The sequence below is a fragment of the Volvox carteri genome (assembly GCF_000143455.1).
Source record: "Volvox carteri f. nagariensis unplaced genomic scaffold VOLCAscaffold_73, whole genome shotgun sequence".
In the NCBI taxonomy this organism is placed as follows: domain Eukaryota; kingdom Viridiplantae; phylum Chlorophyta; class Chlorophyceae; order Chlamydomonadales; family Volvocaceae; genus Volvox; species Volvox carteri.
In genome coordinates this window covers 609,824-625,920 of record NW_003307616.1, presented here as the reverse complement: position 1 = coordinate 625,920, position 16,097 = coordinate 609,824, and the positions used below count along the sequence as shown (strand labels likewise).

Genomic DNA, 16,097 nt, shown 5'->3' with positions numbered 1-16,097 from the left:
ATTCTGGTATGACTTTTTACGCCGCACGATGATATGAGGATCCCATGAGCCGCAATGAGCCGCCCCCGCATAACTCCATGACATACATACATACATACATACATACATACACAAAGACTAGATACAGATGCATACAGATATACACAGCGATTGTCCTATGTATCCTAGTCGTTGTTGGCAGTACAACTCCCAACTAGCAACTGATCACAGCGGTCCCCTGCCCCCGCGTGGCCACCACCACCTCGTGAACGCAACAGCCCTATCGAGAACTTCCGTTAGGCCTCCGTGCACAGCCCTCTCTGTCTGCCGCAACACGCGGTTTGAGAAGGCGGCAAACGAGCCACCAAAAGCAGCGCTCTTCCCCTTCCACTTGCTGCAGCCGCTGCCGCCGCCGCCGCCCCTGCACCCCCCCATCACTCCAGGTTGGAACCTACGCTCTCTACATAACCGCGCTAAAACCGATTTAGCGTCCATGGCCACCCCCAAGGCTTTTACGGACACCCCCGCACTTGTGCGGAACTTGTAACTTGTAACATAACGCACTCCTACCAGGGACTTCTCCCCCTTTGCGGTGTGACGTGAGCGGACTCCCCGGAGGAGTGCTGGGGAGAGGGGTTGGAATAGTCCTAGAGGAAGCCCCCCCTCAAGCCGCCTCCATTACCCAAAGGGGCCCAAGGGGGGCCCCCCGCCCCAGGTTCCAGTCGCTAAATACCCGCCAACCACTAACCGCTAACCGCTACGACCGACCGTCCGTCGGACCGACCGTCCCCCCCCTTCGCCGGTACGCCCTCACGAACCGCCGGACCCCGTAGCAATCAGGCAGCACCTCCACCTCCTCAAATGCAGCAGGAGCCCCCAACCGCACCGAACCCCCCTCCCCCCTCACCACCGACCCCCGGGTCAGTGCAGCGTCGTTTTCACCCGCACTACTGTGGCTGCTGTTGCTGGTACTGTTGTTCTTGTCCATGGTGGCGGTGTTAAGGCGGGTGCTACTGCTGGCGGTGGTGTCAATCACGTCCAGGGCCCCGCAGGAGGGCGGCTCCCGGACCCCCCGCAGCAGCTCCGCCACCAGCTCCGCCTGATCACCGCCGGCGGTCTGAATACACGCAGTTCCCGGGGTGGGGCAGCGGTGGGGGGTTCCAAAGGCATTGGGCAAGAGCGGTAGCAAGAGCGGTAGCAAGAACGGAGCCCTAGATGACCGCCGGGGAACGGCAGGGAAGCAAAGAGTTCCTGCAAAAAGGGGTTCCTGGCGCGGTAACAGTAAATGAATTAAGAGACCAAAAAGCGGAAAGGACGTGTTTCATTCCGCGGAGGGGTTCAAAAGACACATCGTTTCGGTCGGGGGGACGTAAAGCGAGTCTAGGAACTAGGGCCCGAGGGGCCCCCAGGGGCTGCCCTCACAGCCCGTCTCGCCGCTGCCCTCACCTCCAGGGCGATCAGCCCTCCCGGGAGCATCATAGCCGCCGCATCCGAACATAAGATCTGGGGAGGGTGGAAGGACGGGGACAAGTCGGGGAGGGGGGGACAGGGCGAAGGGTCTGAAGAGCAAGGGGACGGGAACCCCTTGTTCTTCCCTTAAAGGGGAACCCCTTCTTCCCCTTTAGTTCATCCCCCCAGTTAGGGCCTTCCCACCGACTGCAACACGTCCCCACAATCTCTCTCCAATTCCTTAACCTCCCGGCCCCCGACAGCTGTACATACATACACACACAAAAGTGCACTCCCACCCACCTCCAAGCTGTCCAATCCCGGTCCCTCGCCGCCGTCCAGTGCCCCCCGGGGCTCGTGAAGCCGCACCTCAGCCTGCAAACCCGACATCTGGGCGCGGGGAATGTACGGCGGATTAGTGAGCACGCCGCCGAGGCGGCCGCGCAGGTGCCGCAGCGGCTCAAACCAGCTGCCCTGTACGACACGCACGAGCGGCCTGCCGCCGCCGCCACTGCCGCCGGCGCCCGTGCTCGGCGGTGAGGGCAGGCATAGCTGGGCATTGAAGGTAGCGTACGCCACTGCTCGAGGACTCAGGTCGACTGCCCACACCTCCACAGACTTGGGATGGAGGGGTGAAGAGGGGGTCGGGGGGATGGAGGGGTGAAGAGGGGGTCGGGGGGATGGAGGGGTGAAGAGGGGGTCGGGGGGATGGAGGGGTGAAGAGGGGGTCGGGGGGATGGAGGGGTGAAGAGGGGGTCGGGGGGGATCTACAGGGGGCCACCCGGGGGGGGCAGTAGCTGAGCGACATACGGGGCAATGTAGGGAAGAGGAAAAACAACCTCACGGGGTACCCTGGCTCACGTGATACCCACAACCCAACCGCGGTAGACCCCAGTCCCAATCCCAGTCCCAGTCCCAATCCCAGTCCCAGTCCCAATCCCAGTCCCAACCCCAGTCCCCTCCTCTTCTGCCTCGCAGGCCGCCAATCAGCTAGCCCGGTCGCTGTGTCCAGATCTTGGCCAGGATCTCCAAACAAGGCCAAGCCTTAGGGAGATGCGGAAGACTGCCACTCTTCCCTAACCTTCCCGACCAGCACCCCAGCCCCTCCTCCCCCCACCACCAAGGAAAACCCGAAAAGCGCCCTTGACTCAGACCCCTCACCCACCCACCCAGCCCCAGGTCAGGGGTGTTCAAGGCCGCTCTGATGCAATCCACAGAGGCCATCCCACCCACTGCCACAACAACCACTTACGAGGGTAACTCGCCGCAGCTCATCCGCTGCCGCAATCGCGATGGCGCCGCTGCCCGTACCCAGATCCGCCCACGGCGCAGCCGCCAGGTACGGCCGCTCCGAGATCGCCGTACGGACAAGCTCGGGAAAGATTTCCGTTTCCGGTCGGGGTACGAGCACCCCCGGTCCCACACTGAGCACGTACTTGTGCCAGTGTGCCGTACTGATGAGGTACTGGAAGGGAACGCGATCCTGTGAGGGCGGGGCCCCGGTGCGGGGAGAGGCGTAGGGGGGTTAACAACGCTGCCCGCCCTGCAAAGCAGCGTGCCGGATCCTCCCCCTCTCCCTCTATCTTGACCTCACGCACCTTCCTCCTATGCTGTTGTAGTGCTGCTGCCCACAACCTGGGCCCCCCTCCCCCTCCCCCCTCACACCCCTTCACCTTCAGCCTCCGCTCCCACCACTCCCACAACTGCGATACGGGCTCTCTCAGCCTTAGCTGCCAAGTGACCCGTGGGTCGTGGCCCCTGGTCTCCTCCGTCCTCACACGGGGCTCCAGCAGCCGCCAGCTGGTCTCCTCCCAGGGAGATTCAGGACGCACCCTGACGGCCTGACCGAGGTAGGGGGGAGGAGGGCTTGGTGATGGGGACTGCAGTAGTCAACTACCGAGCTACGTCCCAACTACCTGAGCTGTTGGAGGGGGTGGGAAAGACGAACCACACGCGATTGAAGCTGCTGCCAGGGCAAGATAGTAGCAAACGTAGGAGGGGGTGGGAGGTAGAGGGGCAAGACGGGGACTCCCGGGTTGGACTGGCACTGGCTTCTTGGCCAGCTGGCTTTCCTAAGGACCTTGCAACCACTTATACCCCAGCGGGCCCCCCCCCCACACACACACCTCAATGACATCATCCAGCACCCAGTCCAGCTCACGCTGTGCGGGGCGACGGGGAAAAGGAGGAGAGAAAAAGGGGGAAAGTCACTGAGGAGGAGGGAAGGGGGCAAGTTTGGGGGGGGGAGGTGTACGGTGTACGGCTGACAGTCAGCCCGGGTCCTATCCCTAGAGCCCGACACACGGGCACCATCCGGCCCCGGTCCCCCGTCACCACCAGGCCCCACTCACCTCCCCTCCGGTCGCGCCGCCCGCGCCGCTGCGGCACCCAAGAGCCGCCTCCCTGCCCAGCACCTCAACCCATCGGAGGGCCCCCTGGACGTGTTCCCCCGGCCAACTGTGTGCGCTGGCGGCCGCTACACCCCCGAACTCGGGGACCCCGCGCTACCTCCAGAACATAACACGACATGACGTAACATTACAGTCAGGGACTGCTTGTCGTTTCCTTACTTGCCCCCACCTACCGCCCCCCTCCCACAGATCTCAGTCAGCCGCTTTGTTCCTAGTATTTCGTATCCCCTCCCTCCCACCCACCCAAACCCCCGCCTAGCGCCCCTCCACACCCCCGGTCGCACCAGGAGTCCCGCCTTGTCCGGGCCCCCGTCCATGTGCTCCAGGGAGTCCCCCAGCTGAGCGATAAGGCCCGACATGTGGTCCCGCCAGGACATAACTGCGCCCAGCTCGTCGACGTGGACAGCAGGCCGCTGGCACAGAGGCAGCTGCGGCGCAGCAGCAGCAACGGCGACGTCGTCGTCACCGGCGCCGCCGCTGCTGGAAGCCGTCGGCTCTCCCGATGTGGGGCGGCCTGGGAGGGAGGCTGCTGCTGCTGCTGCTGCGTCTGGGGACGGTCCTAAAGGAGAGGAAGTGCGGGTAGCTGCATGGCGGCGTGTAGCTCTTGCCTGTGCCGCGGAGCTGGCACCACTGCTACTGCCATGACGCGATTTCCCATGGAAAGTGGCAGCATCAGCAGTAGCAGCAGTGACACCACCAACACCAACACCTGCACCAACGGCTGCTGCTGCTACTGTGGTGGTGGTGGTCGCCTGAAGGGGGCCACGCTGCAGCAGCAGCAGCAGCTGCGTTCCGGACGTCAAGGGGCCCCTAGACAGCGCTGGCGGAGGGGATATTACCATGGCGGCTGAGGCGGCGGCAGTATGGGCTGGGACTGGACCAATATTGGTGCGAGTCAAGCTGGGGAAGTTGGGCCTGCACACGTCAGGAGGGCGAAGGGCGGCGCAAAAGCAGCTGGTATGGGCCTCTAGGTGGTATCCGGGCAATTGTAGGGCCTCTAGGAGCTTGGAATATGTGATGAGGGATGGGCTTCGTCCATGTGCGGGCGGGTGGATAGGCGATTGGCGCAAAGGACTTTTTGACGCAGACCCGACGCATTACACTTCATAGTACTCAACAAAAATATAGCGACAAGCGCCCAGCAGATTTTGTAGCCATATGGGTAGACGACGCGCCTTCGCCGCTTTGTCGATTTGACTGCAGTATTTGTAGTTGATGTGCGTGCGATCGCGTGGGAGCGTGTTGCAGCAGGAGTTACAAAAATTTACCCGGGACCAGGTTACAGTTCCATTCACTCAGCGGCTCAGCTACACCTCTACACCGGCAAGCAAAGCCTAATGAAATCAGAAGCACTCTATGGTCGATATTAAACCGTGAAAAAGGCACATTGCATGGAGACGTTACGTATGCGCGCAGGGTTGAAAGCTCGAAAGCTCGTCAAAACAAAGTATTGCCGTTGGCTGGCATTCTGGTTGGCCATTTGGTTATACGGCAACCGTTACGACGTCCGATCCGGTAGCATTCAGCCTACGGATTTGGCACAACGTTTACGTTTTGTGCTGTGAAATCATAACTTATGTCATGGACTCGACTTGCAGGACATGAACCTGAATTTCCAAGAAAACTTGAAAGTTCCTGTAAGCACAAAGCTATCCAAACTACAATTTTTTTGTAATGGAACGTGACAATATGTTTAAACTTACGTACTACTTTGTTGGCGGAGGATCTTAGCTGCGGAGAATGCCAACAGTATGCGGGGCCAGGCAGACTTGTCTCTCGCTCCGTTGGACCGTAGAGCCAACGGAAAGCAAAACCAAGTAAGTTATTATTTTCTCTACGTCCCTGTATAATTACGTGGCACCTTTTGGACGGTTCGCCTTACATACACGGTAGGCCTTGTATTCAGCGGAAGGCAGGCAAAAGGCAGCACTGCAAGTACTTAACAGTGAAAGTGTTGTTACGACTTGTCCCGTGGACTCACGCTGCTTTCATAATCCTTTCGTCTGATGTTGCATGGTAGGGTACCAACCGTGGAGCTGAAGCATCCCCGACGCGATCGACGGTCCATGCATCCTTTGGGGGTCATCGTTCTGGACCTTTTCCGCCTGTCCCCCGGCCCGGCACGACGGGAACACCGTACCTGCTAGGTAGGCTGCTCCGCTTAGCACCCCCCAACCGCGCCAGTCGCGCCAACCCAAATCGTGGCGCACGCATCCAACATCCTATCTTTCAGTTTTCATGCAAACCTCTACAACCTAGCCTAAAATTCTTAAATTTCAGTGCCTTGCGCCCGCGAGACTCAGTGTCCTCCTGGACACCAAGCCGCATGTTCCCCGCAATGGCATATACATTCTCCACAAGTTCCGGAACGTGTGCTCAAACCTCAGAACCTCCACATCTCCCCCCCAACCTGACTTTGAAATATCGGCGCACTCATTCCGGGTCCCCGACATGTCCAAACACGGTTGCCCCGCTGCCTCTCCTCAACCTTCCTGCCTGGTTCCTCCGCCAGGCGGACCCCGTCGCCTGCCCCTGCCCGGCAGTTCGCTATCGGACCGGGAACGCGACCAACGAGAGCCTGCGCGCGGCGTCGATGGCGGCGCCAGCGCGGCCTCTCTTCCAAGGTGCGACCGAGTCGAGACACAGCCCCCAGGCATTTGAGAGAAACCGAAAGCCGCAGCCAAAGCCCCGGTCAGGGTATAGGCATAATCTCTCTGTGTACACGCGGGTCCTAAGCACCACATGGACAGTACCACAGAGCACCACACCTGGTCGGAGCCTAGTTTGCAGTCAGTCGGGGGCCCATCCACCATCCGTTGGGGAGGTCTCCGGGGTACAAACAGAGAGGCCCCTCGAGGCGGAAGGGGCATTGGGTTCGCCTACTCATCCGCATTGGGTTCGCCTACTCATCCGCATTGGGTTCGCCTACTCATCCGCAGCACACAGGACAGGTCGCGATACCTGCCCCTTCAGTGGAGGGGGGGAACGGCTGCTGTACAATGTGCCGGCCCGAGTCCATCGGTCCGGAAGATTGGGCTCTGGACACTGCCTAATGCCGCGCTCTAGGCAGTTACTTTTCGTCACATTCCATGGTCAGCACGACCCTTGTGTCTTCCTCTTTCTTTCTTTCTTTCTTTCTCGTCTTCCAGGCTGCAGGAGCCGAGTGCAGGTTTCAGTGGAGGCAACGGCTCACGGTACTCCCCGCAGCATACACGGATTGCGGCGGCCGCGAACTCCGCAACGGTGGGTCCGGTCCGGGGAAGGATGAGGCAACTGGGTCGCTCCGTACATTGCATTGCGTGCACGTGCGGGAACGTGAGGAACAATGAGGCTGCTAACACTGCTGCTGCTGTTGCTGCCCAAATGTGACTCCTTGCCGCTGCGGTTCATGATGCCTGATCCTTTGCCGTCCCCGCAGGCGACTCGGAACAGAGGTTTGGCCACCGGCCGCATCTCGCCTTCGGACGTCTACCCCGGAATCGGCCTGGGTCCCGGCTCTCCCTCCACCCCGCCGTCACCCCCGGGGGCCCATGCCAGCCCTGGTGCCGGCACCATCACGTGGGCGCATGTACGGGACGCACAGCAGCACGCCTTGGCGGAGTCAGGATATTTTAAGTGAGGCTTGGGGCGATGAGGTGGACTGGATGGAAATGAGAAGAGGGGGGCCTTTAAAAAAGGTTAAGTTAGGTTAGGTTGGGTTTGGGGCTCATTGGGTGGGGTAGGTGGCGATGAACTCGGGACAGAAGGAGGAGGGCACTGGTGGTTTATGGCAGGGGTGTGGGGAAAAAACCCGCAATGGGGGCACGGGGGACATCGTTTGGTGTGTAGGCGACCGTCACTTGAGTCACGGGGCAGGACTGGGGGCTGGCGGCAGGACTTAGTTGTCGCCCCTCGTCCCGCGCGTGCTTTGGCTCCGTGAGGAAGGGAGGGGAAATGGCCCTTGAGACGCGGAGCGGCACAGCTCACGGTGTCAAACCCTCTTAGCAAATCTTCTCGGTTGAGTCGCTTTTCTTCCTGCTTTTGCGTTTGGCAACAGGTCCTCCCAGCAGTACTTGGCGGCAGCCGCGGCGGCGGCGGCGGCAGCCGCAGCTGCAGTCCAGCAGCAACAGCACCTTCAACATCCATCTCAGCAACATCAGCAGCAGCCCCAGCAGCAGCCCCAGCAGCAGCCCCAGCAGCAGCAGGCCCCCGGTTCCCCACCCCACGCGCAGTCATCCTGGGGCGATGCATCCTGGGGTGGTCCCGACGGGCCACTGGGCGGCGGGGCCAGCACCCTCTCTCTCACATTTCCCGGCGGCCACTCCGGCAACGCCGCTGCTTGGGGCGCGCCGTCGCCGACGTCGCAGCCTTCGGCATCCCAACAACAGCTGGTGATCGGGGCCGCTGCCGCTGGGGCGGCTGCCGGCACACACGGCCACACACACACACACGCTCGCGGCCGCGGCGGTGGCGTTGGCGTTGGCGGCGGTGGTGGTTTCGGAACCGACCTGGCGGAGCTGGAACGCGACTTACGGGATCGTGAACGAGACCTAGTTAACGGATTCAACCGTAGCAGTTGGTCTGCAGGGGGCCCGGCGCCATGGGTTTCGGAGCGGGGTGGCTCTCCGCCACGTGGGGCAGGCGGCGGCGGCGGCGGCCGCAGCGGTGATTCCGCTGCCGTAGGTCTATTGGCTTTTGAGAGCATGGTGGGTCCGCAGTTCGGCTCTCTGGGGTTATTGGAGGGACCGCTGGGCCCAGGCGCCAGCGGCGGGGCCGCGGTGGGGATGCTAGCCATGGCTGCGGCGGGAATGAGTCCGGCTCAGATCCAGGCGGCGCAGCAGAAGCAGGCGCAGGTGCACACGTTGCAGCGGCGGACGCTGATGCTGCGGTTGCCGCATGCGTGGGCGGCGGTGGGGCTGGAGATGCCGGCCATGGTGGTGCAGCAGGACGGGAACGGGGTTGGCGGCGGCAGTGGAGGTGGTGGTGGAGGTGGAGGTAACGGGGGTGCGTGCCTGTTGGTGCTGCCTAGTGACAAGCCGCCTACGAGGGCGGAGGCGGCGGCGGTGGAGACGCTGCTGCTGGAGATGCTGCGTGACCCGGAGTCGGCTGCGGACAGGTACGTGGGGGAATGGTGGCCGGGGAGACGGCCAGGGCTAGAGTAGCCAGGATGGTGTGGTGGGGGGACTGCTTCACACAGCACAACACGGGGCCTTCGGCTGTCCGGGACTGATTAGTCGTATCTCAACCAAACCTTCTCCCAAGTTCATCGCTGGAACCCACGCCGTGCTAACTTCCCCCGACCTTCTTCCTAACCCGGGTGGGTAAAACCCGCACGATGTGTCGTACAGGGCTGCCACCTGGCGATCTGAGGCCCTGGGCTCCCTGTGCAGTGAAGCTATCGCCTGCCTGCATGAGGCCAGTAAGCTGAGGCAGGTGCCGGGAGCTGGAGGCAACGGAGGGACGGGGGGCGGGGCCCCGGAGGGAGGCGGCGGGGGGGCCGGGGCTGGCGCGGCGGCTGCCGGGGAGGCAGGAACCGCTAACTGGCAGCTCAGGTGCGGCGGTGGGTCCCTGCTGGGGGGGGCAGGGCGAGACAGGTAAAGGGCACACGTGAGGCAGGGCGGAGGGAAGGAAGACGAACACCGGAGTGTCCCCAGGGCCACCCAGGGGAACTGGGAGCTTCATTCATCCACCCCCCCACACACACGGCCCTAGACCTGGCTGATCCGCGATCTGGGTCACCTGGTCTGTGTGAGCCACTCAAACGTGGTCACTCCACACCACACAGCCACCCGGGGTACACAGGAAGCACCTCCGCGCCGCCGCGCGCCGCACTGTGGTAGGAGGGGGAAAGACGAACCACAAACGAGTGAAGCTGCTGCCAGGGCAAGAGTGTACCAGACGTAGAACTGGAGGAAGGAGGGGGGGAGGAAAACAGGGGCCACCTGGAAGCCCGCCGCCGGTTCTTCCCTGCCCGCTGCTGTCGTGCTGCCGCATGGCTTCCGCGGCGCCACTACCCCCCACCTCCCTGATACCGTGTTACGTTGACAGTACGGCAGGCCGCCATCTTGCCCGTCTTGCCCGTCTCGCCCGTCGTGTGCCATGGCCGCCTTGCGACTACTGCTATCACCGCGGCAAGCCCGGCCCGCCGCATCGTATCACAACAGGAGAAAACGAATGCGATTTTCACCGGCTTTTGATCCCCGTTGGGGAACCTAACTGACCTGTGACCCGCGGGTCGGTCCCGTGCTTGCTTGCAGGGGCCTCGACGGCGTGGAGCTCTACGCACCCTCCATCTTGGGCCCCTTCACCACCTTGCTGCAGCCCAGCCTCCAGGCCCACACAGCAGCCATAGAAGCCCATCGCGCGGGACTTGCCTCAGCGCACGCACGCAGCCCCGCGACAACCAACACCCCGGCGGGGACGGGGCTCACGGCGACGCCGAGTGCCGCGGGTGTTGACAACGGCAGCGGCACCGGCCGGCGGAGTGTACGACGCATGCGTGGCTCCCCTTCCGATGGTTTGAATCTTCGCAGCACTCGTAGCCTGATGACGCCGTACAGCTCCACCAGCCTAACGGTCGGGGTGTGCGTGTGCCTGGCAGACCTCGTACGTCAGGTGGGTGTATATGTAGACATGTATGTATGTGCGTACGCATGCGCGGGTGGGGGGGAGCCCCGCTCGGCTTAAGCAAGGCCCGACCCCAGCCTTCGCATCCAATCCCAGTAGAGCGACCAACCTAAAGCCCGCGGTCTCCCGTTCCGTCTTCCCTTCTTAACCTTCTATCCCTTTCCCTGCCTCGCAAACCCCGCGCCCCCTCAACCCCTCGCACCTCTAGGTTGAGGTCCAGTGTTGTGAACGGGGTCGTGCCCTGGCCACCGCCTGGAACACCTTCATGGTGGCCCACCAGGAGTCGGTGGACTCGCTCAGGAGGAGGACTGCGGGGCTGCAGAGGGAGGTGGAGCAGGTGGGGGCCGGGGGGCCGGAAAGGGGACGGGTGGGAGTGGGAGGGAAAAGGCAAATAAACCAGGTGGGCGAAAGGGAAAGGGGGAGGGGGGATATAGGGAGGGACCTATATCCCGGTGGGGAAGCGAGTGTGTGTGTGTGGGGGGGGGAGATGGGCAGGTACAAGAATGTGCGGAAGGTGTGAGAAAGACGGGGAAGTTGCGAAGAGCTTGCTTATCCCTACTCTTGCCAGGCTTCTCTGCAGAGTGGCGGACAAGACAAAAGGATGTTCGGATGGTCCGCCCACCCGTATGCATGTGGGTGCCTGCCATTGCCTGCTGAGCCGAGAGGGCGCTTAGGCCCCTTATGAAGACCCATCCTAATACGACTCACCCATACCTCCTCCAAAATTAGTACGACTGGCCTTCGACCTGCTTCCTGCTGCACATGATCCCAAACCAAAGTACGACTGGCCTTCGACCTGCTTCCTGCTGCACATGATCCCAAACCAAGCAGAGTCCCCTATCGCCCCCACCTCCGGGGTATCTCCCCCTCCAAACGCCTCTGGCGCCACTCTGAAAGGCCCCCTTACGCCCCCTCCCCTCCCCCCTCTCCCTCCCACTTCTTCCCCTGCTTCTTCACTGGCCAGCTCACTGGCCAGCTGGCTGAGCGACGTGACTTCACCCGGGAGATCGAGATGCTGGAGTTTCTCAAGAGAGAGAACGCCCGCTACAAGAGCAGGGAAGCCGACCTGCTGGCCAAGGGGCTGCTCACATTGCAGGTGAGTGAGCTCGCGCGCGCACCTGCGTGTGCGTGTGTGTAGAGATGTGTGTGTGTGTGTGTAGATGTGTGCGTGTGTGTAGATGTGTGCGCGTGTGTGTAGATGTGTGTGTGTGTGGATGTGTGCGTGTAGAGATGTGTGTGTGTGTGTGTGTGGATGTGTGCGTGTAGAGATGTGTGCGTGTGTGGATGTGTGTGCATGCAGATGTGTGTGGATGTGTGGCGGATTGCAGCTTGAGCCCCCGATTGAGGAAAAGTGCGGGGTAACCAGCAGACCGCTGTGGACGTGTTCCAGGTGGTAGTGCTGGCTGCATGACCCCAATGGCCGGTTAATGTCCGTGGGCCCTCTCCCTCGCTCTCATACTTACAAACGGACACGCACACGTACGTATACAGACAACCTTGCATGCATGTGTGGTCCGAGTGCCCAGTGCCGCCGCTCTGCCGTACTGCCTGCCGGTACTCCACAGCCAGGGTTGAGTGGCACGGGGACCACGCCGCTTGCGCTTTAAAGCCCTAAACCCCCGGTGCATGCCCTACACCCCGCGCACACACACACACACTCCACCACACCTCCTCCCCCGCGACGACGACCCCTTCCCCGCCCCCCCGGGCTCCTTCCCAGGCCGCCCCTGGTGCCCGCGACGGCAGTCGGCTGGTGGTCAAGGCGGGTGGGGCGCTGGGTGAGGCCCTGGACACGGAGATCACCTCCCGCATCGCCCGACTGAGGTGGCAGCAGGCGTTTCATACACTGGGCACACAGACAAAGAGGTAGGGAGGGAGAAGGTGGGGGATGCGGTAGAGGCGGGCAGTGGGTTTTGGGTTTTGGGTTTGGGGATGAAGGGGGTAGTTGGGTTTTGGCAGAGGATGGCCTGATGTGGGGGCAGGAAGAAGGCCGGAATGTGGGTGCGCTGCGGTCAGGAGTTGAGGGGCCAGGATGACGAGGTGATCGGGGGAGGTGAGGGAGGGGGGAGGAGAGTGCCTGACTCATGACAGCGCACGTACACGCCCCCACCCACCACAACCCCTAAACAACCATCCATCACCGCTCGCTCTTCCCCTCCGCTTCATCCAACCCATCCCCTCCTCCCTCCGCCAAATCCATCTCTCCGCCTCTGTCCCAACATCCAAAACGTCGTCACCTCCCGTCCCAGGGTGACCTTAGCCTCGGGTATTGCTCTCCAGAAGCCCCCTTCCCCCCACCCGCGCCTCACCGCCGGGGGCCCTGAGGCGGAGCTGATGGTGACCAAGCTGAGTCTGCTGCAGCGCCTTACGCTGGCAGTGGAGCGGACGGAGAAACGCCGCCAGGCAGCCGTAGCCAGGCGTAGGGCGGCTGAGGAGGCTCGCAGCCGGGGGGGCACCGCCACCGGCACCGGTGCGGGCAGTATTGCCACTGCTTCCCCCGCGGAACTGGCTGCTGCGGTGGCTGCTGCGGGGCCGGGTGTGGGGCTCAAGTTTCTGGAGGGAATGGATCCGGAGGACACAGCGCACCTGCTGGCCGCACTGAGCCCGGAGGCGCAGGTGGGGACCCGGGTTGGGCAGGTGGGGCCCTCTCCAGCCGCCGGGGCGGGGGAGGCGAGGGGGGTAAGACGCATCAATGAGGGTTGAAGCAGATACCAGACATAGGGGAGTTTGCGAGGGAAGTGGTATAGTGTAGGCAGGTGGTTGGGTGGATGAGTGGATGAGTGGATGAGTGGGTGCGTGGGTGGGGGACAGGAAGCGTTGCGCCTAGGCGAGGAATGGTTCAGGGTCGGCAGGCTGTGTTTTCGTGGATTGCCTCTTCTGTGGGGAGCTTTTGTGGGGAGTCATGGGGTTCGAGGGTGCCTTTGCAGTCTTTGCGAGGTGAGGGGGTAAAGGTGATGTTGGAGGGGTTATACGTTCGGAGTTTCAGGGGTAAAGAGGGTCTTTGCCTTTCATGCATGTCATTCGCCCACTCCTCCAATCCTACTCCTGGGGCCCTGTTCCCCATTTCTCTCGCCTCCCTCCCTCCTTCCCCCCCTTTTCGTCCCCCTCCTCCTCCTCCTCTCCCTCCTGGCCCTCCCCCCAGGTGATCCTACTGGGTGCACTTCCTGAGCTGCGGAGGGCTGAGGTGATGGCGGCCATGACAGACCAGGATAGGGCCCAGGTGCGGGGGAAGGGCGGCCAGGGAGGTGGGGTTTACTAGGACGGACATTGAGGGAATGGGAGGAAAGAGGGGGGAGGGGAGAGGCTAGTAGCCGGGCGGGAAATAAACAGCGGACCCGTCCATTCCGCTCGGCTTACTTTTCCTCTACCGACTGCCCTCCCTTCCCTTCCCCTTCCCTCGTCCTCAGGCCGTGGCGGTCATGTCCTCGGGCATGCGCGCCTACACCGCCCGGGTACTGGGTCGGGGCATGTGGACCAGCACCATGAACTGCATCAAGGCGAACTCCCAGCTGGGGGCCAGACTGCTGGGGGGAATGGAGCAACAGGAGGTGAGGGGAGGTGAGGGGAGATGAGGGGGCGCAAGGAAAAGACGAGCCTGCCTGCCGGGCCGGGGAGGGTGTGGGGCCTTGTGTGTGTTCTTGATGCAAGCCTGAAAGGACAGCGACGTTTTAGGAGGTGTTGGAACGACGTCCGGACGCCTGTCCGTGTGCGTATGTCTCATGTGCGTATGTCCCCCTCCTCTCCCTCTACACACACACACGCGCGCGCGCACGCGCGCCTCCCCAATCGCCTTGTTCTTCCTCGTTCTCCCCCTCTACCTCCCCCTTCCCCTCCCCCTTGCCCTGGCAGCAGCTTCACTCGTTCGTGGTTCGTCTTTCCCCCTTCCCCCTTCCCCGCTCAGGCCGTTGATGAGCTGGTTACCTGGGCCTCTTCCGAGCAGCTGGATGTGCTTGCCGCTCTGGACCTGCCCACTGCCGCCCGGCTGATGCTGGCTCTGCCTCAGGAGTTGAGACAGAAGCTGCTGGCGGCCATGGCGCCACACCTGGCGGCTAACATACTGTCGGTGAGGAGGGGGCGAGGAGGAGGGGAAGGAGGGTATGAGTTTGCATGCATGGGGTCCGTAGGAAGCATATTCCGAGCAGCTGTGGGGCCAGCCGTCTGGTAATGCGACCTGGCTGGCCAATGCTGTTATGGAAAAGGGGTCGTCGTGGCGTTAAGAGGAGCCATGAGACCGTGTACCCCACCGGCGTGTTACTGCCCCGGTGTGTTTACAGTGCAGCAGCACCAGAACGATGACGACCAGTGCGAAAGAAGCACAGATGTTTTACGTCGGTGCGCCAGGAGGGAGACCCCTCGTTCCCTGTTGTAGCGCCTTATAGCGTTACAGAGCTAATCACTCCTGATCTATGAACAGTCTATGAACACCTTGAGATTTATAAGTGTTTCCTTATTAAGGAATGACACTCTTTCAGGGTTCCTACCCTAATCGGACAGACACCTCGGTCTAACCAGCCGTCTGGTGGTCCGAAGGGACACTCTACGACAGAAGTCGTTGCGGCCTCCTAAGCAACGAGTATTATATACTCGGGAGGGAGCCTGAGTTGGAATGATGTTGAATGGAGAGAGAGAGTTCGGAAACATACGTTTTTGTTATTCTACCTTTAGATAAGAGCCCAGACCTTGGCGGAGCGAATCCGTCCTGTGACTTATCGGTCCTTACTAACATTACGCGCTAACATTCCCTGGGTTGGGGCTGGCTTAGTGTGTGTCTTCCCAAGCACCAAGCCAACTGACGCCGCGGCTGTGCGCGTCACTCCCCTCGTTACCTCCCTTCAAGCCCCGCACTCACCCCTCTCCCCCACACTCATTCCACTCCCCCACTTTCCCCACCCATTCTCCTTTCGGATGTTGACGAATGGCCCTTTGCTTCTTACTTATTTCCCCCCCCCCACACACACACACCCTACCCCCCGCTCCCTCTCCCTCCCGCCCCTCAGGCGATGCTCGCGGGTCCCGCAGCCGCCAACCTGGACGAGCTGGAGTTCACCCGGGCCGTGGCCTGCCTCATGGCCATGGACCCGGCGGGGGCAGCCAACATACTGCAGGAGATGGGATGTGGCAGGGCGGCGGAGATGCTGCTGGTGAGCACCCCCACGCTCCACCACCACCCCGGGGGAGACCCGGTGGCCCCTAGGGGTGTGAGAGTGTGAGGGGAGAGTGAGGGAAATGAGGTCTATGTGGAGATTAGGTCCAGGAATTGAGGAGGTCTAGGATAAGGACAAACAGCTACCTCGGCCATCTGACCTTAAAGGCGGCCAAGGTCCTCAACTCCGCTCGCCGCTCCCCCCCCCCGTGTCCTCGTCGTCTTCCCAACGTACCATGGCTCCGGTCTCGTCGTCACATCGTCGTCATCACCATCATCGTCATTATCACAGAAGCCATCCATCCATCCCTCCATCCATCCATCCATCCATCCATCCATCCATCCATCCATCCATCCATCCATCCATCCATCCATCCATCCATCCATCCATCCATCCATCCATCCATCCATCCATCCATCCATCCATCCATCCATCCATCCATCCATCCATCCATCCATCCATCCATCCATCCATCCATCCATCCATCCATCCATCCATCCATCCATCC

General features: G+C 61.9%; 2 protein-coding genes across 2 annotated transcripts in view; one reads left to right on the top strand and one right to left on the bottom strand.

The window, feature by feature from the left end:
- Window positions 1–275: 275 nt before the first annotated feature.
- VOLCADRAFT_98562 (uncharacterized protein) lies at window positions 276–5,831 on the bottom strand (the record flags this gene model as incomplete). The annotated part of the gene is made up of 11 exons (XM_002957392.1): window positions 276–299; window positions 887–1,096; window positions 1,426–1,482; window positions 1,732–2,046; window positions 2,681–2,911; window positions 3,102–3,269; window positions 3,555–3,590; window positions 3,780–3,863; window positions 4,124–4,267; window positions 4,679–4,754; window positions 5,821–5,831. The coding sequence occupies 11 exons, from the start codon at window positions 5,829–5,831 to the stop codon at window positions 276–278; spliced, it is 1,356 nt and encodes a 451-aa protein (XP_002957438.1).
- A 459-nt stretch (window positions 5,832–6,290) lies between these two features.
- Window positions 6,291–16,097, top strand: part of VOLCADRAFT_107693 (uncharacterized protein) — a gene marked incomplete at its 5' end in the record, with an annotated part of 19,027 nt that continues 9,220 nt past the window's right edge. The window contains 15 exons of the mRNA XM_002957433.1: window positions 6,291–6,463; window positions 6,989–7,082; window positions 7,258–7,454; window positions 7,876–8,934; window positions 9,209–9,370; window positions 10,076–10,433; window positions 10,654–10,782; window positions 11,410–11,541; window positions 12,166–12,311; window positions 12,695–13,061; window positions 13,588–13,665; window positions 13,853–13,993; window positions 14,295–14,312; window positions 14,347–14,508; window positions 15,443–15,586. Coding sequence (XP_002957479.1) covers window positions 6,291–6,463; window positions 6,989–7,082; window positions 7,258–7,454; window positions 7,876–8,934; window positions 9,209–9,370; window positions 10,076–10,433; window positions 10,654–10,782; window positions 11,410–11,541; window positions 12,166–12,311; window positions 12,695–13,061; window positions 13,588–13,665; window positions 13,853–13,993; window positions 14,295–14,312; window positions 14,347–14,508; window positions 15,443–15,586 — 3,360 coding nt within the window. The remainder of the gene's footprint in view (window positions 6,464–6,988; window positions 7,083–7,257; window positions 7,455–7,875; window positions 8,935–9,208; window positions 9,371–10,075; window positions 10,434–10,653; window positions 10,783–11,409; window positions 11,542–12,165; window positions 12,312–12,694; window positions 13,062–13,587; window positions 13,666–13,852; window positions 13,994–14,294; window positions 14,313–14,346; window positions 14,509–15,442; window positions 15,587–16,097) is intronic.